The sequence below is a fragment of the Heptranchias perlo genome, chromosome 24 (genome assembly GCF_035084215.1).
Source record: "Heptranchias perlo isolate sHepPer1 chromosome 24, sHepPer1.hap1, whole genome shotgun sequence".
Classification (NCBI taxonomy): domain Eukaryota; kingdom Metazoa; phylum Chordata; class Chondrichthyes; order Hexanchiformes; family Hexanchidae; genus Heptranchias; species Heptranchias perlo.
Window position 1 is genome coordinate 7,246,750 of NC_090348.1, and position 24,937 is coordinate 7,271,686.

At 44.4% G+C, this 24,937-nt stretch overlaps 1 protein-coding gene across 6 annotated transcripts in view; it reads right to left on the bottom strand.

The window, feature by feature from the left end:
* Positions 1–22,252, bottom strand: part of lrmp (lymphoid-restricted membrane protein) — a 140,131-nt gene extending 117,879 nt beyond the window's left edge. For 5 of the 6 annotated variants that reach the window (XM_068004685.1, XM_068004684.1, XM_068004687.1 and 2 more), the window contains exons 1-8: positions 21,646–22,252; positions 19,703–19,813; positions 15,695–15,875; positions 12,085–12,155; positions 11,854–11,923; positions 3,221–3,379; positions 1,655–1,772; positions 1,503–1,553 (exon numbers count right to left, since the gene is read on the bottom strand). In XM_068004685.1, the coding sequence (XP_067860786.1) occupies positions 1,503–1,553; positions 1,655–1,772; positions 3,221–3,379; positions 11,854–11,923; positions 12,085–12,155; positions 15,695–15,875; positions 19,703–19,813; positions 21,646–22,231 (1,347 nt within the window). In that variant the 5' untranslated portion in view covers positions 22,232–22,252. The remainder of the gene's footprint in view (positions 1–1,502; positions 1,554–1,654; positions 1,773–3,220; positions 3,380–11,853; positions 11,924–12,084; positions 12,156–15,694; positions 15,876–19,702; positions 19,814–21,645) is intronic. The other variant, XM_068004689.1, reaches the window with a different exon arrangement.
* Between the last annotated feature and the right edge of the window lie 2,685 nt (positions 22,253–24,937).

Below are 24,937 nucleotides of genomic sequence, written 5' to 3' on the forward strand. Positions count from 1 at the left end.
TCATGCTCACGACACGTTTGCCTTACGCTGCCTACTGCACATGTGATGCATGCCCTGTGGCTGCAGCACAGGTGGTGGCACGTTGAGTGAGGCTGGCCGTGAAAGAGATGCACGAGAGGGTGAGTATGAGATAGAGCCATGAGATTGTATGAGGATTGGGTTGCGTGGTAGTGGCGGGATGAGTACTGGCGAGGTGAGTAGGTGCAGGTAAGATGAGGATGAGGTTTGAGTGGGTGTGAGGGGTGATGTGACAGAGTAGTGTGGGCAGTGCTGAAGGAGATGTGGGGTGGGGGCGGTGATGTGGCAGATGGAGTGTAGGGGAAAGAGTAAGTGTACTCACTTTGGCTGACCTACTGAGGTCATTGGAGCGCCTCCTGCACTGTATGCAGGTGGGCGATATGTTGGTGGTGCAGGTGACCTCTGCCACCTCGAGCCAGGCCTTCCTGGTGGCAGAGGCAGGCCACTTCCTCCCGCCCGCCGGGGGGGGGGTGGGGGGGAAAGATCTCTGTCCTCCCCCTCCTCCTCACCCCATGTATTGATACCTGGAGTGAGGCATCATTAGACTGGGAGCAGCCTTCCCCCTGGGCTGCTCCATGCTGTAATTTTTTCTGATTGTTGCAGCATCTGTCAGTGGAGGACTGCCCCTTTAAATAGAGCTCCTCCAACTGACAGAGCTTACTGCGCATGTGCAGCCCGCCCGACGCGCAGATTAGCAGTGGGGAACCCGGAAGACAAGGTAAGTGAATCCAATTATGCTACAATTGCGCGGATGGCTGATTTATTTCGCCGGGCACGTTACCCATGCGCCCGATAGCCCCCCCGCCGAGAACCCGCAGCCCTGGTAATATCGGGCCCTTGAGCACAATCTAGGCTGACACTCCAGTGCAGTACTGCGGGAGTGCTGCACTGTTGGAGGTGCCGTCTTTTGGATGAGATGTTAAACCAAGGCCCCGTCTGCCCTCTCAGGTGGATGTAAAAGATCCCATGCCACTATTTCGAGAAGCAGGGGAGTTCTCCCTCATTGCCTGACCAATGTTTATCCCTCAACCAGCATCACTAAAATAGATGATTTGGTCATTATCACATTGCTGTTTGTGGGATCTTGCTGTGTGCAAATTGGCTGCCGCATTTCCTACATTACAACAGTGACTACACTTCAAAAGTACTTTGGAATGGCCTGAGGTCATGAAAGGTACTATCTAAATGCAAGTTTTTTTTTTAGTACAGTGACAAGAGTTCCTGTTTGATCCCTGGGCTCCCTACATTACCTGATATTGGGCATAAAATGATTACACTCCAGTATGTGGGGAGCAAGGACTCACTTACAGGTGTAGCCTTTGGTGTCTCTTGTGCTCAGTGTCAGATTAAAAAGCCTAAAAACATAACAGTAACCACATCATACGGCCTTGCTGTACCTATCTATCTTAAAAAAAAGTACATAAATTGTAAATGCCTGTGGTGCTTTAATGCAGTCAAGAAAGGCAAGGAGATAATGGGCCTACCTCTTCCTGAAGTGAGGCAATCTTCTGAATTAGGGATTGATTGTCCTTTGCCTGAAATGAACACAAAAACTGGATGTCATTCATTCAACAGTGGACGCTGTCCAAACTTATTGACAAAATGTCTAGTGAGATTTGTTCAATGTAAGATTTACCGCCTGCTTATTCTGAAGGATAAGCGTATTGTTGCTCTCTTCTAAAGTACATATCTGTGTCTTCATATCTTCTAGGTCCTCTTTCAAAGACTTTTCTATTAAAATGCACTGCTGAGCACTGTGGAGGAGGAAAGAAAAGTAAGTCAGGAACTGTTCACACTGGATTGTAAGCGAGGCCAATCACTTACGGTATCCCAGAGAATTCAAGGGTAGGCCACTTCCTTGTTAGATACAAAATGTCAAGAATAGATTGAAATGGGTTTTCAATCTCAATTTATATCAAATGTTGGGTATTGAGCAGGAATATATCAATATCTGGCAGGTTTGGGGGGGTGGGGGTGGGGGGGGGTGGAGAAGGAGGAGAAGGGAAAAAACCCATAATCCTCATTTCCTCTCCCCCATGTAGTTGTGCCCATTGCGTTGAGCACAATAAGATCAAAAAGCATGTGCTACCCATCACCTTATCCGATAGAAACTTAAGTAATATTAGCAGTGAAAAGGTCAGCCGTGGCTCAGTGATAGCTCTCTCCTCTGAGTCAGAAGGTCATGAGTACAAGTCCAACTCCAAAGACTTGAGCACATAGCCCAGTACTGCACCGAGGGAGTGCGGCACCAGCGAAGGTGGTGTCTTTCGAATGAGACGTTAAACAGAGGTCACGTCTGCCCTCTCAGGTGATCCCACGGCACAATTCGAAAAAGAGCAATGGAGTTCTCCCCATTGTCCTGGCCAATATTTATCCCTCAACCAACACCTAGAAAACTCACCAGATTATAGAATCATAGAAATTCACTGCACAGGAGGCGGCCATTCGGCCTCATCTGGTTATTAGTCATTGCTGTTTGTGGGATCTTGCTATGTGCAAATTGGCTGCCGCATTTCCTACATTACAACAGTGTCTACATTTCAAAAGTACTTCATTGGCTGTAAAGTGCTTTGGGACATCCTGAGGTTGTGAAAGACACAATATAAATGCAAGTTCAGTCTTTCTATCTTAAAATGAGTCTACTACGCATTCTGCCTGCCTTCTTACCTTTTCATCTGAATGAGGAGCTCCTCATTTTCCTCCATTAATTGGCATTTTACATCATGAAATGGAACAAATCAGTTGTACTCTTAATACTGGAGTATACGGGCCACCAGAGGCCGGCAAGAGACCTGTTCCTGGAAGATTGCCATGGCTGGGATTCAAAGCTGCACTCTTGCTGTTTGTAGACAGAAGGAGGGAGCTCCATTAGAAGGTAGGACTATCCTACATTCTGATGAGTGGCTTGCGAGGCCACTTCAGAGAGCTGTTAAGAGTCAACCATGTGGGTGTGGAGCATTTTACGAGGCAACTATCCAGCATGACATATTTCTGATCAGGTGCTCTTCAGAAGGAGAAGAGGCAGACCTACATAGCATCAACCCACGATGCATTGTTGACTGGCCTTCGAGCAAAATACTGGAGGTACTGGGATGTATTAATAGCACTTTTAACAAAGAAAAGTTCTGAACATTGTTTTAAAATGGAAAGCATCTTAAAATCACAAAACTGTTTGAAAGGAGAACCCAGCCTGCCTTCTTACCTTTTCACCTGAGTGAGGAGCTGCTCATTTTCCTCCATTAATCGGTTGTTATTTTCTTCAGTGGTGTCCACTGCCAACCTTAACTTCAGATTCTGCTCCTGAATTTTTTGGTGGTTGTATTGGAGATCGGCAATGCAAGATATTAAATCTGACGTCTCCCTACATTTGAAAAAACAGGAGAGTTCGATTTTATAAAATGAGGCAACTGCTAACATTCAACTAGTATAGAAACTTTAAAAACTTTTTTTCTATATATATATAACATTCATTCTTGAAATGGGACATCACTGGCAAGGCTGGCATTTATTGCCCATCCCTGGTTGCCCCAAGAAGATGGAGGTGGGCCTTCCTCTTGAACCACTGTAGCAGTTTGATATAAGAGTGTCTTGCTAGGCCACTTCAGGGAGCAGTTAAGAGTCAAACATGTTAATGTGGGACTGGAGTCACATATAGGCCCAGACCAGGTAAGGACAGCAGGTTTCCTTCCCCAAAGGACATTGGTGAACCTGTTGGGTTTTTACGACAATCCAACAGCTCTATGGTCACTTTTACTGATACCAGCTGTTTATTTGCTGATGTTTTACACGTTTATACAGTACGAGACTCACTAGTCATCCCTACATCATTTAAAGGTGTCATGTTACAATGAGACAATGTTACCAGTGCAATCTTGAAGATTTCAGTTGTGTGAATCTCTCTCTCCAACCCCAATTCCATACCCTTTTCCATATCCCTTAGTAACCCACTTGCTATGTATCTATCGCCCTTTTAAACGCATACATTGATTTTTCATCTATGGCCTCCTGAACCAGTGTGTTCTACATTGCTACAACTCCACTCTTTGCTGGATTTTTTTTTTTGTTTAAAGGCATAGCTCAAATTCTAATCTTCTGGAGCGATAAGTCACTCCCTATAAACTCTGATCAGGATTTTTAACACCCAACTCAGATCACCCCTTGACCTCCAGGGAATACCATCCAAGTTTGCCCAATCTCTCCTTGTAGCTCAATTCTTTCATCCCAAGTAACATTTCAGTGAATTCTCTTAGGGCTTTCTCAAACGACAGTATATCCTTCCTCTGGTGGACCACCCAAAACAGAGCACAATATTCCAAGTGAAGTATGGCTGTTGCTTTGTCCAACTGAACTATCACTTCCCTGTTCTTATATTTTGTACCTTGCAATGAACACCAGTATTGCTTTGGCTTTTCTGATCATTTTTGCACTAGCCAACTAGCTTTTAGAGACTTCTTCCCTTGAACACCTGTAGCCCTGGGCAATTCTCCATTTAGATTTTAACCCAATTTGCTATTTGTGCATTCAAAGTATATTACTTCACACTTGGTTAGAATAAAGTGCATCTGCCATTGCTCTGCCCATTAACTAAAAACTTGCAGATACTATCAAGGGTTTAACAAAAGCTTTTTTTAAAAAAAAATGTAAAAGTCAAACGTGCTGATCCCAAGCAATGTTATTTTCCTTTCTCCGAGCCCAGCAAGTTTGCAGTGATTTCTCTGGGTCCTTCTCAAAATCTCCCACTATTTGTGCCAGCAATTCAGACAAGCTTGCTTTTATAATTTATTTTTCCATTTTAGACTGCATGCATGCTTCCTAGTTGGAATCATACAGCAAACTTTCAAAACGCTCCACCTTCATCGTGGCTGCATTAGGATATGGAGCCACCACTATATTCAGGGACCCCCGCCTACCGCCCCATCTACAGGCCTAAACAACTCACAGAAATAAAAACAAGTTGCCTCAAACCTTGACCCCAATTGCTCCCAGTCACTCCAAGAGACCTGGATGCATCGAAGCACTCCTCCTGCAAACAATGCGCAATCAAAATGACAAGTAGCTTTAAAAAAAGATACTTTGAGAATTTACCACATAATAGGACAGCGAGTCATCTGAAGTAATAAGGGAGCAATTTGCCTGTTCACAATTTAGAGCAAGATGCACATTTAAGAATCCTATACACATAGTCACATACATATTTACTCGAATTGCCAGCAAAATGCAATGATTCAACTGAACACTTTAAAAAAAAAAAATCACTCAGGATGTGGGCGCCGCTGGCGAGGCTGCATTTATTGCCCATCCCTAATTGCCCTGAGAAGGTGGTGGTGAGCCACCTTCTTGAACAGTGTGGTGAAGGTGCTCCCACAATGTTGATAGGTAGGGACTTCCAGGATTTTGGACCCAGCGGTGATGAAGGAACGGCTGATATATGTCCAAGTCGAGATGGTGTGTGACGGAGTGGAACTTGGAGGTGATGGGGTTCCCATGCACCTGCTGCCCTTTTCCTTCTAGGTGATGGAGGTTGCGGGTTTGGGAGGTGCTGTCGAAGAAGCCTTGGTGAGTTGCTGCAGTGCATCTCAGATAGTACACACTGCAACCACGGTGCACTGGTGGTGGAGGGAGTGGATGTTTAGGCTACTGCCCTATGCAAACTGCTCCAAAAGATGCTACCTGTAGTGCTGAGACCATAACCTGAGGGGACGTAACCAGAAGAAACACAAATTTCAAAACGAAGTGCATGACAGCGATCACAATGGGGACCACTGTTATTGGTGCGTGTCTTCATTCTTTCTAGTTTCACACATTATATCCAAACAGATCAATATTTCTGCAGTTTGGATGCACAGAAGGTGTTGCTACCCAATGCCGCTTGTAGCAAAGACCAAGATACGGACAGAAACACGTTCTTACTTCCCCAATAAGGCTAAGCATACAGGAAACCAAGGAATACTACAGCAGTTAGAGACTCGCATCAGTAACACGAGGAGCATTCAAGAGCAGGAAAATGCTGGTCAAGCAGTTAACCGCACAGTTGAAGCATTACTTCAGCAAGCTCAGGAGCCTCCCATCTCCCTCATGCAACTGTGGCAATCAACACCTTTGGCAACTTAAGACTCAGCATCTTTGAGGGTGGGTTTTGGATCAATTTTTTCAACCAATGCATCAGCAGCCATATTACTGGGGCCCCATTGCTCCTTCCACCAGAGCATGAGCTGCAACCAGCTGCCCCGTTGAGTTCCACACCTGCAGTTGTCTTCAGTCTGTGATCATTTTGCGACACAATTGCGTACTTGGACACCAAATTGTCAGCTGCACAGCAAACATGCACAGTTGAAGTTTCTGCGGCTTTCAGGGATATAGGATGCCCATGCAGTCCATTGTCAGTCCAGTGCAACCCAGGCAGGGGGAAGCCTCCTGGCCTGGGCTATGTCCAAGAGCAAAAGAAGGGCCAGAAATGCAGTTAGGCAGCTGGTGCAGGTGTGCTGGAGATGAACATATCTCAGCCAATCACAGGGAAACGCTGAAGCAACAGGCACTGCTAGAACTTTGTTTTATTCCCAGGCATGAACCAAGCAAAGATACTTCCAGGAAAGATGAGTATGTGTTGAAAAGAAAGAACCTGCATTTATATGACACCATTCACAATCTCAGGACATCCCAAAGCTCTTTGCAATCAATGAAGTAGCAACCTTAAAAGGGCTTACCTTTGGGAATTGTCATGTGTACACCTAATGCACTGGAAGCTGTTGAAAAAGTGTATTTCTCAGTTTGAACTTTTTCATTCTCCCTCATGTATTATGAGGACCAACATTGCTGCACACCAAGGTGTTTTGGGTTAAAATACAATAAGAGAAAGAACTTGAATTTATATAGCACCTTTCACAACCTCAGGACGGCCCAAAGCATTTTAGAGCCAATGAAGTACTTTAGACACAGTTGTAATATAGGAAACACAGCAGCCAATTTGTGTACAGCAAGGTCCCACAAACAGCAATGAGGTAAACTGTTTTAGTGATGTTGGTTGAGGGATAAATGTTGGCCAGGACACTGGGGAGAAATCCCCTGCTCTTTTTCAAATAGTGCCATGGGATCTTTTATGTCCACCTGAGGGCAGACGGGGCCTCGGCTTAACGTCTCATCCGAAAGACAATGCAGCACTACCTCTGTACTGCACTCAAGTGCCAGCCTGGATTAGGTGCTCAAGTCTCTAGAGTGGGACTTGAACCCACAACATTCTGACTCAGAGGTGTGAGTGCTATCACTGAGCCATAGCTGACGTCAGAAATTCAATAACTAAATTAGTAAAACGTGTTATAGTGCTGCACATCACATTGGTTCACTGCTCCGACTTTGCAGAGACAAATGCTGCCTTGAACTTTGAACTATGTTGTGTCACATTTTTTAAAAAATGTACTTACAGCTGTCTAGATTTTGGCCTGTGTTTCATTCTTAGTTTTCCAATAAATAATTTTGCCAAAGTTTTTCTTTCCTTTGTGACATTTGGTAAGGGCGCATGTATAGCCCATCCTTAGTTGCCCTGCGCTACCTTCTTGAAGCAATTGTATTACCGCCAAGTGGCCTGCTTGGTCTAAGTCACTTCAGATGGCACAGGACTGGAGTCACATGTGGACCAAACGCAGTACGATTTTTAAAAAAAATTCTCAGGATGTGGGCATCGCTGGCAAGGCTGGCATTTATTGCCCATCCCTAGTTTTCCTGTACAAGTGAGGGGCTTGCTCGGCCACTTTGGAAGGCAGTTAAGAGTCAACCCCATCGGTGCGGGACTGAAGTCACATAAGCCAGACCAGGTAAGGTTTCCTTCCCTAAAGGGCATTAGTGAATCAGTTGGATTCCTTCCCCGAAAGACAAATTAGTTGGGCTTTTGTGACAATCTGGCAACTTTCATAGCCTTTTTCTTCCCCCCCACCCCGTGCTCATCACAAGTTACTAGATTTATTGAATTCAGTTTCAAAATTAACCACGATGGGATTTGAGCTAGTCCCAGTACAAAGGGACAGTTATGCTGCTGTACCCAGTCACTTACTGTCAATGGAGTGCTGATTAGAGAAGTGGTAGCACGTACAGCAACGGAGCAGCATTCAAAGGGGAGCAAGGCACACCACATAGTTAAGTACATATATTTAGTGGGCTGGGGAGGAGTACAGGAGAGCAAGCACTCCAAGAAAATAGTTGAGCATGCTTAAAGAGCTGGCTTAAAGGTGTAAAAGGAAAGCAAGAATAGTAGAGTGCGGCACCAGATCCCCTTCCAATGCCTAGAGGAATATAAATCACCGAGCTTAAAATAAAGATAGCAATAGACATTTACCAGGCTGGAGAATGATAGAGGCCATCAAAATGGCCATAGATAGAAACTGAAGACTGGCATTCTTCTCTTTGGGGTAGAGTTCAGTCAGGACTTCCGGTCATCACTCTGAACCTGCCCCAACCCCGGCCCATTTCCACGTTGAGGCCTTATCTCGTACACATGGTGGGTTCCCCACTGCCAAGAGGTAACCCGCCAGTGCCTAGAGGTGAATATTGTTGGTGCTATAGTTGGGACACAGCGGCAACACCACAGGAGCCAGTGAGGGACCTTAAAATGCAGAAGTAACCCCCGAAGCTCAGAATCACAGCCCCGCCAAAGGCCAAGAACTGGGCCTTCAGCAGGTAAATGTTTGGGGCCAGTGAGGGGGGGAAGACAAGGCCGCGACAACCCCCCCACCTCCACTACTGCTGCTTCCTTGGTCTACCACCACCTTCCCCCATGGTGGACTGGGAAGGAAATCCTCCAGGAATCTTGGCCCTGTGCCCCCGCCAATATTTGCATGCGGTGGTCGGGGACAGCGCAGACAGTGGCAGTCCAATGGGAGGGAAATCCTGAAGCTTTCACTGCCTGAATTTTCCATCATTTTCCAAAGCGTGAAGGAGATTCCCAGCGTGAAGGTGGTTTCACTCGTGAGTGGTAGCACTCTTGCCTCCGAGTCAGATGGCCATGGGTTCAGCCCCCACTCGAGTCTTGAGCATAAAATCTTGGCTGACTTCAGTGCAGTACTGAGGGAGTGCTGCATTGTTGTAGATACTGTTTTTCAGATGAACTGAGGCCCCATCTGCCCTCACAGGTAAAACATCCCATGGCACTATTCAAAGAATTGCAGGGGAGTTCGCCTGGTATCCTGGCCAAAATTTATCCCTCAAACACTAGAACAGATGGCCTCATTGATGTTTGTGGGAGCATGCTAAATAAATGCTAGTTCTTTCTTTAAATCGAGGGTTAAGCAACATGGATCGATGGCATGTAAAACAGCAACATGCCACATAGCCTTCTTTGACAATGGTCATATGCAAACAAACTGAAGCCAAGTAATGGCCATTAATTCTCTTGATGGAGTTACAGAATGCCCCCTGGTCACAATAGTGTTATTTATAAAGTTGTAAATAGTAACCAAGAAGGTTCTGTGGCTCTTCGTTCATTGGTTTAAGGGGTTGCAGACAGGTTATTAGTCATTGATTCCCTCTGATGCATTGCTGAAGCCTGTGGTGGAGCCTGCTTGTTCATGCTGGCTGTGTCCACTGCAGCTCTATCACTTCATTAAACCAGCCATGTAGAAACACTTCCCCTTGCGTTTCACTCATTTACGCAGAATACAACGAGCCATCATCAGTGTCGGCAAAAAAGCAGCATGTACTGCAGAAGACATGTCCAGCGCACTTAGAGCCCACCAAAAGCTTCCTCCTTCACCGTTCTTGCATTCAATAACTGACAATTTACAACAGTTGCCGCTTTGGGAGTAAGACAGTCACCAGCCAAAGTGGATATGCAGCATCAAGTAAATTAATCAATATCTCTATGCCCTTCAAACACAGTACAGTCCCCACCACTTAAAACGTCCACATTTAAAATGTGCAGCCGTTTATAATGGCCACAAAGCACTAACCATTACCTATTTGCATTAATGTCAATTTCAAAGTTGCCGGCTATAGTGTCTTAAGTGCTCTGTTTATTGCGGGCAGATACAGCTGTGCTCACTCACTAAGTGGTGTGGGGTTACAGTTTGTACTGACTGCAGTTTAAATAAAGCTAGTTGCATTGCATGCAGTCTTGATCTACAACATTCCTATTATACTTTTGTGGATTACACAAGTTTTCAGGGCTACCTGTTCATTACATAACAAATTGAATGGTTTTCGTCAAGAGCAAAAGATGGAAAGGATTGAATTATTGTCATTAGTGCTAATTGCTACTTCGACAAGGTTCACAGTCAGCTACTGGCACAGAATCGATCGGATTCATCGAGGTTAGAGCTAGAGCAACAGTCAGTCTAAAGTTGGGTAGGTACACACATGGTAAGGTTCAAAGTTCCCACTTTTTTGTTCTGCTCAATAGTCTACACATATACACAACTAAACTCGGTGATGGAAAGCACCACCCAAACAGATTCAAATAATTTAATTCCTAGTGGTTATACATCACTGACACTTTCGCCACCAGGTCAACACACAACAAATCAGCGGATGCTGATGAGCAACGACAGCATTCCTGTTATTTGGCGCTACCCTGTTATACTGGCCATCACGTATAACAGGTAAATTGCCTTCACATGAACGCACCCGCTATAAGCGGAGGGGACAGTACTTGCATTGAACAATGTCCCATCTGACCCCATGGTAAACAATGGAGAGTTCGGCAGCACACACACATCATGCTGATTGAACAGGCCAGCAAACAAGTCAAACAAGCAGTAAATATGGTTTACTATTGCCTGCAAAGTCATCCAGTACCAGCCCCATGCCATGGAGCTGGGGTTGGAATCTGGATTCCATCGGTCCCAAATCTTCCATTTTCTGGAATGCCAGTTTTTTCCCCCATCCTAAAACCAGCTACAATCATGGCACCACCTCCCACTGGCACTTGATGAACTGTAACTGCAGCATTTCTAACTGTCTCTGGGCACCTGTCCCTATATGGAAAGTCAGCACAGGACCAAATACACAAGTACATGGAACTCTCATATTCCCAGTCTCCACCAAGACACAGCCACCAGACATCGGTTGGAGCAACACAACAAAAAAGTAGTGCCCTCACGAGGTGTGTACTTTATCTACAGTGAAGAATGCTCTCCATCCAATTCATAAGTGAGGATCCTTTCATTGGACTTTCCTCCCAAAATATATATTTGTTTTAAATAAACTCCAAATTTAACAGCATCACTAGTGACAGCCCATTGCCAATATTTCCTGCAAGTTAACAGTTAAGAGGGTAGATGTTCCTCAGTTACCCAATTGCAGCTTGTTTGACCTTGCTGCATGCAAATCGGCTGCTACCTTTGCCTACAAAACAGTGACTGTACTTCAAAAGGTGAAAGGCGCTATACAATTGAAAGTTTTCTATTAAATAGGGCCCTTTTCTGTTCCCAAAAACTGGCCTAAACCAATTTCCACTCGGCAGCATCTACAGCACAGAAACAGACCATTCAGCCCAACTGATCTAAGCCGGTATTTGCACACCCCACAAGCCTCCTCCCACCCTCCACCCCCTGTATCACTCTATTCCCTTCTTCATGTGGCAGTGAGTTATAGAATTACATTAATGTAACATGGGTGGGGCGGGGGGAAAAAAAAAAGAGGAGAAGACAGAAAAAAACGATTATATCTCACGTACGGAATCTTCCCTGGTGTTGCTCTTGGTCAGTCACAGGTTATGCTAATAAAGTGGGTGTAATGTGACGACACAGGCATGATGCTTACGGGAAGTGCTCACTATATGCAATATTTATTATTAGTAATGAAACCACACACTATCCACAGTGATATCAACTTAACAAATGCATTGCTTACAGGTCTCCTTTTGAAATTTCCCCACCAAATGCCTCCAAGCTTCCCACTGTACCATCGGAACATTTTATTCCTAACAAAAATAACAAAGTATGAGTTTAGTTGTGCGTTAGGTGACATACTTAGAAACAACTGTAAAACAAAACTCGTGTCTCAAATTTGACCCTGGTTATTGAGCACGCAGAAACACAGGAAAAAAAATGTAAATGATAGATCTAACATGAAAGTGGTTACCTGATACAAGACCATCGCAAAGTTGGACATCTTCAGTAACATTTACAGCTTCTTGCGTCTCCTCGTGGATACTATACATGGCCAATACGGAAGCAAATATCGGTTAAAGCAATAATCCATTGTAAACCAGATCCATTTCTAGCACTTGCATCATTGTACGAGTAATACTTACATGTAGACTTAAGATTTAATTACAGCCTGCCAGTGTTGTAGTAAAACATCCAAAATACATTCCGGGAGAGGAAAATAAAATAGCATTTTATACAGAAAGAAACAGATTGGCACAAACCCTTCAACACTACAGCCGATGGGAAATTTCACACTTGATCCACAAGCAGAGCACTGAATTGAAACAGCAATGGGAAGCATTCCGTACATACATTCCACATTCAGGATATCAGGTCAATTCTCAAACTTCCGCGTCGCACCAATTTCAGGCCGCCCTGTCCCATTAGTGCACAGGTGTGCCCTCGTGGTACAAGAAAACTCAGTGGTCACAGTTACTTTGGATCTCGGTCCAATGTCTCTCGGTAAAAACACCTTGAATCAATTATGGTGAAGCAGAGCATTTGCCCTTTAACCAACCACGTTGATTTGAATTTTCACAGATATGTCAGTAAAAACATTTGTGTCCAACTTTTTAAGTTCTTACTGGGCTCTTACAAATAAACTTAAGGGAGCAGTTCTCACCAGGAATTACTCAGATTGCTATTCTGTTCTTTATGGTTGACAACACAGGGCTAGATTTTGCAGAAAAAATAATGCTGTCTGAATGATGCACGCTGATATTAATGCACGAATCGTCCAGCAACTTGTAGCGAGGAAGAGGTATCCCGTGAATTGCGAATTGCCACGTTGCTGGCCAATTTGCGCCACTCAGCCGTTAGCCTCGTGAAAACAGCATCACGTCCTTAATTTCCCCGTGATTTTCATGAGGTTGCTGCATTTGCGCATTAATTGCCCATTAAACTCGCCACAAAGTTAAGCTTAGTAATCAGTGTGAATACCCTTTTAACAACGTGATAATTGATAATGACTGCCAATTAACCTCTTGCCCAGAAAGTGAACAATTATAAGTTTAATCATTCCTTCAGGTTGTGAATTGTTTTAGGAGATTTTAAAAACGTCAATTTTTTAAAAAAAAAATCTTACTTTTCCTTTGTCTCTTTTTTCACTCTCTCTTAATCCAATCTTTCTTTCCTTCTATATCTTTCTGTACCTGATTTAATAATGAATTCACCTACACTAATTCACCCTCCTTCTCAGTTCTTCCTCTGTTTATTTCTCAGTTCTTTAATCTCATTGTTTAAGGAGATACACTGTTGGTCCCGTTGTACATCAAGGTCCCAGATATCCCGTTGCCCTCACTGGGCCGTTATCAGCTCGCACTTCCAGCAACTTTGCGGGCAAAAAGAATTTAAAACCTAAACGTGCAGTTGTAAGTCTAACTAAAGGGGCACGCCAGGAGATGCCCCGGTCCAGCAAAATCTATCCCATAGCCACATTTAGCTGATCAAATGTGTAAGAGATGGAGTGTTACAATGAGGTGACCATAGAAATCTCATTTTAAGATAACGTACTTCTTTCTGATCTCCCCACATCCTCAAGTCCTCCTACGCTACATAGCGTTTTGACTGAGGAGAGGAGGCGTAACAACCACTCCCTAGGCCTCACAACCAGCTATAAAGAAATACATGCAGAGCACGTTGGGTGCCTTGACCTCTAGTTTTCCTTCCTCAGGCAACCTCAGTAATGGCAGAAGCCAACATTCGCAAGGCAGAGAGCTGAAACCACATCCTGTCATCTGGCACATACACACAAACATGCTTTGCTTGAAGTCACTTTGGTCAGTTTTGGACTCGAGATGGAGAGCAAGATTATAAAGAACAAGCATTCAATCCCACTCGATAAACATTCGAATGTGCCACAACAACACAATATTGAAGAATGTAACGTACTAGCAGACAGGTTGGCCAATCAGTAAATGGCCACCTTGAATTTAAATATTAAAAAGATACAAATAGTGAAGTGTGAAAAGTACTGCAACAAACACAGGAAGATAAAAATCAAGTTGAAAGCTTTTCTTGAACAAATGGATACTCATTTTCTAAAATGCTACTGTATCTGCTCTCTCAAACTACCCAAGATAGGCCAGCAGGCAGAAAGTGAGGGGGGAGGGGAGAGAAAAGTATAGAGCCAGAATCCAAACCAAGAGATCCAGCTGGACAATAGTACATTTTTATTTAAAATATTCTTGGCTTGTGGGGGACACTGGTGAGGCCACGTTTATTGTCCACCCTTTGCTCTGAGAACATATGAACAAACATACGAATTAAGAGCAGAAGTTGGCCATTCAGCCCCTCGAGCCTGCTCTGCCATGTGTTAAGGTCATGGCTGATCTGATTGCGACCTACTTACTACCCACTCTAACCTTTGACTCCCTTGTTAATCAGGAATCTATCTAACTCAGCCTTAAAAATATTAAATGACCCTGCCTCCACCGCCCTCTGGGGAAGGGAGTTCCACAGACTCACGACCCTCTGAAAAAAATTCTCCTCATCTCCGTCTTAAATGAGAGACCCCTTATTTTTAAACTGTATCCCCTGGTTCTAGTCTCTCCCACAAGGGGAAACATCCTCTCAGCATCTACCCCTTCAAGTCCCCTCAGGATCTTATATGTTTCAATAAGATCACCTCTCATTCTTCTAAACTCCAATGTATACAGGCCCAACTTGTCCAACCTTTCCTCATAAGATAACCTCCTCATCCCAGGAATCAGTTCAGTGAACCTTCTCTGAACTGCCTTTAAAGCAATTATGTCCTTTCTTAAATAAGGAGATCAAAATTGCACACAGTATTCTAGATGTGGTCTCACCAATGCCCTGTACAACTGTAGCAAAACATCTCTACTTTTATATTCCATTCCCCTTGCAATAAATGACAACATTCCATTTGCCTTCCTAATCATTTGCTGTACCTGCATACTAATACCCTCTGCACCTCAGAGTTCTGCAATCTCTCTCCATTTAAATAAAATACTGCTTTTCTATTCCTCCTGCCAAAGTGGGTAAGTTCACATTTTCCCACATTATACTCCATCTGCCAAATTTTTGCCCACTCACTTAACCTATTTACATCCGTCTTGGTAGGCTGCCTTCTTCCTAGCCAATTGTTTGCACAACTGAGTAGCTTGCTAGGCCACTTCAGAGGGCATCAAGAGTCAACCATGTAGAGTAGGACTGGAGTCACCTGTAGGCCAGGCCATTCAAAGGACGGCAGGTTCCCTTCTCTGGTGGACATTAGTTAACCAGTCGGGTTTTCCACAACAATCTGTCAGCTTCCATGTTCATTTGTTCTCGTGCTAGCCCACAAATTACCAGATTTACTGAATTCATTGAATGTAGAGCTCAAGAGTATCCTCAATGTTGTTGAGACTCAAAGGATGGTCAGAATCATATGAAAATCAGGCTTATGCATTGACCCAAATAAGAAAATAAATTTTTACCTCTCAACAGGTAACAGAACATAAAATAAAGCAGTCACTTGGGCTCAAGCACAGACCATGAGTCCAGTCGTACAAATTATATGTATAGCCCTCTCTGATCCTTACCTTTCTCTCCTACACTCTTCTATCCACTCTTTCATCACTGCACGATAAGTTTCCAAATCAATAGAGACGTCCTTATTATCTGGGTCCAGCATGTTGCACAAATCCTCAAGGCCACTGTCCTCAGAACTGCGGCTGGTGGTGTGTTGTAGATAGTCCACGATCTTAGAAACAGCCACTTTCCCTGCAGAAAGCAAGGCCCCAAATCTTTTGATAATGCGGTCACCATTATGAACGTTGATGGGATTTTATGGGGTCAAACTAATCCCACTAGACATGGAATTACTAGTCATGGCGAGCGGGGAGAAGTCGATAGCTGAGACATTCCCGCTTTCCCAGTGGGACAAACTTTGCAGGTGGCGGCAGCGGCAAAGCCACCAATTCCGCTCCCCCTCATGAATTTCTCTAAGGGCAATTTGTAATTGGTTTCAGGACAGACAAAAATTTGCCCCTAAAAAGTGGCAAGGTCTGAATGCCAGTCAAGGTAGAGACTGCACTGTGACCCACTGAATGGGATCCAACATTCCTGATAGAGTGGAGTCTCTTCTCACCTTTCATAGTAATAACTGTTCAATATTCATACTATGGTCACATTAGTTTACTAATGTGGAACATGTTGCCCTCTCCTGGCAGAAACACATCAACTGAGTCATCACTTGTTTTCAAAACTGCCCGATACATTTTATTACATGGGAAAGCAACAGGGGCAACGCAATGTTTAGTATCATGCTAGACGGCCATTCGGCCCATCATGCCTGAGCCGGCTCCTTGAAAGAGCTATCCAATTAATCTCATTATCCCGCTCTTTCCCCATAGCCCTGTAAATTTCTTCCCTTCAAGTATTTATCTAATTCCCTTTTGAAAGTTACTATTGAATCTGCTTCCACCACCCTTTCAGGCAGCACATTCCAGATCATAACAACACTGCGTAAAAAAAAGTTTCCTCATGTCGCCTCTGGCTCTTTTGCCGATCACCTTAAATCTGTGTCCTCTGGTTTCTGACTCTTCTGCCGCTGGAAACAGTTTCTCCTTATTTATTCTATGAAACCGTTCATGATTTTGAACACCTCCATCAAATCTCCCCTTAACCATCTCTGTTCTAAGGAGAACAAGCCCAGCTTCTCCAGTCTCTCCACATAACTGAAGTCCCTCATCCCTGGTTCCATTCTAGTAAATCTCTTCTGCACCCTCTCTAGGGCCTTGACATCCTTCGGAAAGTGCGATGCCCAGAATTAAATAATGCTCCAGCTGAGGCCTAACCAGTGTTTTGTAAAGGTTTAGCATAACTTCCTTGCTTTTGTACTCTATGCCTCTATTAATGAAGCCCAGGATCCCATATGCTTTTTTTTTTTAAAAACAGCCTTCTCAACTTGTCCTGCCACCTTCAAATATGTGTACGTGCACCCCCAGGTCTCTGTTCCTGCACCCCCTTTAAAATTGTACCACTTCGTTTATATTGCCTCTCATCATTCTTCCTACCAAAATGCATCACTTCACATTTCTCTTAAATTTCATCTGACATGTGTCTGCCCATTTCACCAGTCTGTCTATGTCCTCCTGAAGTCTGTTACTATCTCCACGTTGTTTACTACATATCCAAGTTTCACGTCATCTGCAAACTTTGAAAATTATACCCTCTATACCCAAGTCCAGGTCATTAACGGTCCTAATACCAACCCCTGGGGAACACCACTGTATAGTTTTTTTTAAAAATTCGTTCATGGGATGTGGGCATCACTGGCGAGGCCAGCATTTATTACCCATCCCTAATTGCCCTTGAGAAGGTGGTGGTGAGCTGCCTTCTTGAACTGCTGAAAGTCCGTGTGGCGAAGGTTCTCCCACAGTGCTGTTAAGAAGGGAGTTCCAGGATTTTGACCCAGTGACGATGAAGGAACGGCGATATATTTCCAAGTCGGGATCGTGTGTGACTTGGAGGGGAATGTGCAGGTGGTGTTGTGCCTACTGTCCTTGTCCTTGTCCTTGTCCTTGTCCTTGTCCTTGTCCTTGTCCTTGTCCTTGTCGTCGGTGGTAGAGGTCATAGATTTGGGATGTGCTGTCGAAGAAGCCTTGGCGAATTGCTGCAGTGCATCCTATGGATGGTACACACTGCAGCCACTGGGCGCCGGTGGTGCAGGGAGTGAATGTTTAGGGTGGTGGTGCCAATCAATGGGCTGCTTTGTCCTGGATGGTGTCGAGCTTCTTGAGTGTTGTTGGAGCTGCACTCATCCAAGCAAGTGGAGAGTATTCCATCACACTCCTGACTTGTGTCTTGTCGATGATGGAAAGGCTTTGGGGAGTCAGGAGGCGAGTGACTCGCTGCAGAATACCCAGCCTCTGACCTGCTCTCGTAGCCACAGTATTTATGTGGCTGGGCCAGTTATGTTTCTGGTCAATGGTGACCCCCAGGATGTTGATGGTGGGGGATTCAGCGATGGTAATGCCATTGAATGTCAAGAGGAGGTGGTTAGACTCTCTTGTTGATGGTCATTGCCTGGCACTTGTCTGGCACGAATGTTACTTGCCACTTATCAGCCCAAGCCTGGATGTGGTCCAGGTCTTGCTGCATGCAGGCACGGACTGCTTCATTATTTGAGGGGTTGCGAATGGAACTGAACACTGCAATCACCAGCGAACATCCCCATTTCTGACCTTATGATGGAGGAAAGGTCATTGAAGCAGCTGAAGAGGGTTGGGCCTCAGACACTGCCCTGAGGAACTCCCGCAGCAATGTCCTGGGGCTGAGATGATTGGCCTCTAACAACTATCCCGACTTGGAAATGTATCACCGTTCCTTCATCGTCGCTGGGTCAAAATCCTGGAACTCCCTTCCTAACAGCACTGTGGGAGAACCGTCACCACATGGACTGCAGCGGTTCAAGAAGGCGACTCACCATCACCTTCTCAAGGGCAATTAGGGATGGGCAATAAATGCCGGCCTCTCCAGCGACGCCCACATCCCATGAACAAATAAAAAAAAACACTACCATCTTCCTTTGTACTAGGTATGACTCCAGCCACCGGAGTATTTTCCCCGATTCCCACTGACTTCAATTTTACTAGGGCTCCTTGGTGCCACACTCGGTCAAATGCTGCCTTGATGTCAAGGGCAGTCACTCTCACCTCACCTCTGGAATTCAGCTCTTTTGTCCATGTTTGGACCAAGGCTGTAATGAGGTCTGGAGCCGAGTGGTCCTGGCGGAACCCAAACTGAGCATCGGTGAGCAGGTTATTGGTGAGTAAGTGCCACTTGATAGCACTGTTGACGACACCGTCCATCACTTTGCTGATGATTGAGAGTAGACTGATGGGGCGGTAATTGGCCGGATTGGATTTGTCCTGCTTTTTGTGGACAGGACACACCTGGGCAATTTTCCACATTGTCGGGTAGATGCCAGTGTTGTAGCTGTACTGGAACAGTTTGGCTAGAGAGGCGGCTAGTTCTGGAGCACAAGTCTTCAGCACTACAGCCGGGATGTTGTCGGGGCCCATAGCCTTTGTTGTATCCAGTGCACTCAGCCGTTTCTTGATATCACGTGGAGTGAATCGAATTGGCTGAAGACTGGCTTCTGTGATGTTGGGGATATTGGGAGGAGGCCGAGATTGATCATCTACTCAGCACTTCTGGCTGAAGATGGTTGCAAACGCTTCAGCCTTGTCTTTTGCACTCACGTGCTGGACTCCATCAATGAGGATGGCTTCCCGCCAGTCTGTACTTTAGACCACAGTACTGGTCATTCTAGAATAGGAACATATGAATTGCAAGGCCAAAAAAACAAAAATCGACCTAGTTTGCCTGCTACCATCCTGGTAGTTGCATGATAAGATATTGGAGTTGTTGACTGATCATAGTAATCAAGCGAGGAAAATCCCAGTGGTGGAGAGCTTTGGGAACCATAGGTCGAAAGTCACCTATTTCCTCCCTAGCATGTTACACTTACTATGTCATGTCTTACTCATATACTGTATCCCAAGATGTTAATCTCTTGAATTAAGAAGGTAGGACTGCTTTACCTCTGTGCCTTATGTCACACGCATAGAAAATAGTATCCAGCAAGTCTTCCTCCGAGATCAGACTCATCTCTTCTGCATTTTCCATTCTGTTTGGCACTGCAGGCTCATTTACTTCAGAAAAAAGTGAAAGGTTGAACAGAAAATAGTGTTAGTCAAGTGTCACCATCACCTCATGACTCATGTGTTTATCTTTAGTTTCTCACAGCCTGCTCCATTTATGTGCATTCTTTTGTATTTTGCTAAATGCCAACATTTCCTCAGTTTCTTTAGAAACACATTGAACATACAGTGAGGGTAATTGGGTGCACATACATCATGTACAATTAGGCAATAGAATAAATGGCTCATTTCACTTAGATAAATATAGATCAGTTCTTTATCTAAATGGCCACATTAATGTAAATGCCTTACCCATAAATTGATAATCTAAGAATACCATACTTTAATATTTTATAATGAATAAATATATCCCACATGCAAGTGTACATTGGTGCAAAATCAAATGTGCAGTTCCTTTTAACTGGTAGGTGGTCAAACATTGAGATCTTCCAAAATTATGAAAGCATAAGTGAAATAGTCCATCCCCTTCAGTGAACCATTTTTAGAGACAGATACAGTAGCCTAATGGTTATATTAGCCTAATGGTTATATTAGCCTAATGGTTATATTAGCCTAATGGTTATATTAGCCGAATGGACTAGCAACCTAGAGGTAATGAGTTCAAATCCCACCATGACGAGTTGTGAAATTAATTTCAATAAATCAGGTAATTTGTGGACTGGCTCAGATCTATTCCAGTGTAGATTGGGTTGTGCATTACCTCCTCAATGACTACCAAAACAAGGTGCTTTTAAACTGTTCTTTGTATAGAACAGAGTGTTGATCTCCCAAAGCCAGTGGCCACAAGAACATATACCTGCTGCATTTTTTTTAAAGACAGTCACAAGGAAAACCTGTATTTTCCCCCCATAGGGTCTTCCTGGCTACTGCTGTTCTTACTGAATCATAGAATCGTACAGCACAGATGGAGGCCATACAGCCCATCATGCCTGTGCCAGCTCTTTGGAAGAGATATCCAATTAGTCCCATTCACCCGCTCTTTCCCCATAGCCCTACAAATGATTTTCAAGTATGTATCCAGTTCCCTTTTGAAAGTTACTATTGAATCTGCTTCCACCACCCTTTCAGGCAGTGCGGTGCCACGGGTTCACAGAGGGAGCAGCACATGATTTAAAAAGTTACTTCTGGAAAACAGACCTGTAAGGCCACTCGGACCTATATCCTCAAAGGCCCAAGAGTCCAATTCTTCCTATCAATGGATATGGAACAAGAAAGCTAATTAGTTAGCTGTGACTCAGTGGGTAGCACCCTCGCCTCTAAGTCAGAAGGTCGTGAGCTCATAGTCCCACTCCAGAGACTTGAGCACATAATCTAGGCTGACACTGAGGGAATGCTGCATTGTCAGAGGTGCCATCTTTCGGATGAGATATCAAACTGCGTCTGCTCTCAGGTGGACATAAAAGATCCCATGGCACTATTTTGAAGAACAGCAGCAGAGTTCTTCCCGGTGTCCTGGCCAATATTTTTCCCTCAACCAACATCGCTGAAACCCATGATCTGATCAAATATCTCAGTGCTGTTTGTGGGACTTCGCTGTGAGAAAATTGGCTGCCGTGTTTCCCTACGTTACAACAGTGACTACACTTCAAAAGTACTTCATTGGCTGTAAAGCACTTTGTGTCGTCCCGAGGTCATGAAAGGCGCTATAGAAATGCAAGTTCTTTCCTTAAAGTAAACTGGGTTCATTGATAATAATTTGAATGTTACTGAGTTCTGGGCACTAGAATCCAAAACATACTGCACGAGACAAAATTCCACTCTCCATAAACGAAAACATTTAATAAAGGTTATAAACAAGCTAACCTCTCCTTTCATCAACTTACCACTAGTCTCAGCTAAGAATAATTTCTTTGCTACAGGAGATTGCGTTCTGTGTAAGTGGGTGTAGAAGCTAAAGTTGGTCGAGTTAACCGGACTAGCTGCAGTGCTGCAGTCATCTGTGGTCAGTATACGATGCTCAATATTAATAATGGCCGAGTGGGGATGGCTCAAGGTGGCGATGTTTCTTTGGTTCTCACCAACTGGTGTTGAGCAGTTCTGATCTCTACAGAAATGCAGTGGCTTGGGGGCTATTTCTCCAATCGAGCTGACGACTGTGTAAGTAGAACTGACAATGGAAGACCTTCCTCCGGGATTTCTTGGCTGACCTGATGTGGTCGTCAGGGTTTCAGGTGATAATGTAGAATTAGCGACAGCAATATTCACTTCCTGCTCCATTGTACGATTTTTCACTGTTCTATTCCTTAGAATCACCTCCATATTCTTCTTGAGGCTGACCTGGGGGCTCTCAAAGTTTCTTGAGCGAAATTTAGGAATTTGCAACGTAGGGTTAGATACCTTATCCCTCATCTGAATGGTTTGGATTTTTCGGCAAATACTCTCCACTGGGTTATGGCGCTTGCTACTCATGGCCTCGCCTGAAGAGCTGGACGAATATCCCGCTCTTGAACATTGAAGTGTCTGGAAACAACAGCAAAATGCAAGGCTATTTCTAAACCATATATACACACAAGAAAAATCAAAATTTACTGAACAACAGGGCTGCATCTAGATTTGAATGTAGAGATGCACATTCGTAGGTGTCAACGGTGGCTTAGTGGTAATACTCTCGCCTGAGACAGAAGGTTGTGGGTTCAAGTCCCACTCCAGAGACCGGAGCACAAAATCTAGGCTGACACTCCAGTGCAGTACTGAGGGAGCGCTACACTGTCAGATGTGCCAACTTTTGGATGAGACGTTAAACCGAGGCCCCTTCTGCCCTCTCAAGTGGGCATAAAGGATCCCATGCACTATTTCAAAGAAGAGGGTGCTCCTGATGTCCTGACCAACATCCCTCAGCCAACGTCACAAAAACAAATTATCTGGTCATTATCCGGTGGCCGTTTGTGGAACCTTGCTGTGTGCAAATTGGCTGCTGTGTTCCTTACAGTACAACAGTCACTACACTTCAAAAAAAATATTTAATTGGCTGTAAAGCGCTTAGGGATGTCCTGAGGTTGTAAAAGTCGCTATTTCTTTTCTTTATAGGGAATGATGAAAAATTAAACAGAGAAAGTAACTGTAGAAAATTATCACAAACAGTAATTATTTACAACACTCTTCCTTGAAGCTTTGTCGACCCACTTCCTTTGTCAAACACCACAGCTGATGCACTAGGGTGAAAATAGCAAAAGGAAACCCCCTGATGGTACAAAATTGGGGTCAGGTGGCTCCATTTAACAAACAAGCAGACCATATATAGTCATTGGGATAGATTGGGGGACTGAACTGATGAGTGGTAGATGTTACTTAATATTGACAAATGCAAAGTGATGAGACTGGCCAAGGTTGACTAAGTAGTTGGAATATACATATTTTTAAAACTCATTCTCGGTATGTGGGCATTGCTGGCACTTATTGCCTGAGAAGGAGATGGTGGGCCTTCTTCTTGAACCACTTATAGCGGTTAGATACAACTGAGTGGCTTGCTGGGTCACTTCACAGGGCAGTTAAGATTCAACCACGTTGGTGTGGGACTGGAGTCAATGAGGCCAGACTGGGTAAGGATGGCAGGTTTCATTCCCTAAAAGGACATTCGCGAACATCTTAGTTTTTTTTTTACAGAAATCCGACAACTTCATGGTCACTTTTATTTCCAGATTTTTTTTTTTAAAAACTGAATTCAAATTCTCAAACTGTCACGGCAGGATTTGAACTCAGCTCTCTGGATTATTAGTCCAGGCCTCTGTTGAACAGTAGTCGGCATGACAATGCAGTGGGGTTGGGGGTGGGTGGTGATGAGAGAATATTGGTAGCTAGATCATTAAAACCATCAGTACAGTGTAAACTGCTGTAAAATAGACAAACAAGATCTTGGGATGCTCGGACAGAGACAGAACACAAGTCCCATTGGGGAATAGTGAGATTGTTTTGGACATGAATTCAGCCTCGCTTACGTACAGTGTAGAATTCTCATCACCACATTACAACAACTTGCATTTTTATAGCGCCTTTCCATTTAAAAAAAGTCCCTAGGCGCTTAATAGAGGCATAATTAATAAAAAGTGGACATCGAGCTAAAGGAGGAGATATTAGGAGGGGTGACCGAAGGCTTGGTCAAAGAGGTGGGTTTAAGCAGGGTTTTAAAGGAGGGGACAGGGGAGGGGGGCTTATGGAGGTGGTGTTAGGGGAGAAAAGAAGCCGGATTTAACTTTTCTCTCCAGTATGATCCTAGAGTAGACGGCCGATTTTGGCAGAGGAAAGTGAGGCCCAATAGCACTTGATATGGTCCAGCCAGATCTGGTGATGGATGGCTAAGCCCATTGTGCACCAAATATACTTAAGTCTGCACCTCTTGCACATGAGAGAGAGTGAAGACTGAGCCATACTAGGGCAATCGACCAGGATGTGAGTGTAAAAGTTTCGAGGGGGACAAGGGCATCAAAGTGGGTGGCGAGAGAGTGGTTGAGCAAATTGATGGTTCCATTATTTAATGGAAGGCCAAAAGCCAGGCAGTTGGGAGTTTGAAAGTGACATGGGGTGGTGGGGCAGAGAAAGTGTTTTTTCCAGGGCTGGGTGCAGAAAGAAATGGGGTTGGAAGGGGTTAGGAGGATGTGGACGTTGAGGGATACAAAGAAATGGTTAGTGATCGCCTCGTCAGTAGAAGTAGAGCGGCCGCATGTGATGTCATGGGCGAGTGGATGGCCGTAAATATGGAGAGGGGTTTAGGGAGAACAGGGGAAGAGTGAATTCAGGAGAGGGGAGCGAGGAGGCCAAGATGGAGATTGAAATCACAACAGGGACATGCTGGTTGTGGAAATGACACAGGTAGCATATCATGAATTAGGTACCAAAGCTAAGAAATCTGGGAATTGTTACACTGGGGGAAAGATCACATTGAAGTTTACATGATTCTAAAGAGTATAGATAATGGAACCCAATAAACATAATAGGAAATAATTTCTCAGCATCAACCCTGTCAAGCCCTCTCAATCTCATATGTTTAAATGAGATCACCTCTCATTCTTCTAAACTCCAGCGAGTATAGGCCCATTCTACTCAACCTCACCTCATAGGACAACCCTCTCATCCCAGGAATCAATCTAGTGAACCTTCACTGCAACGTCTCTAAGGCAA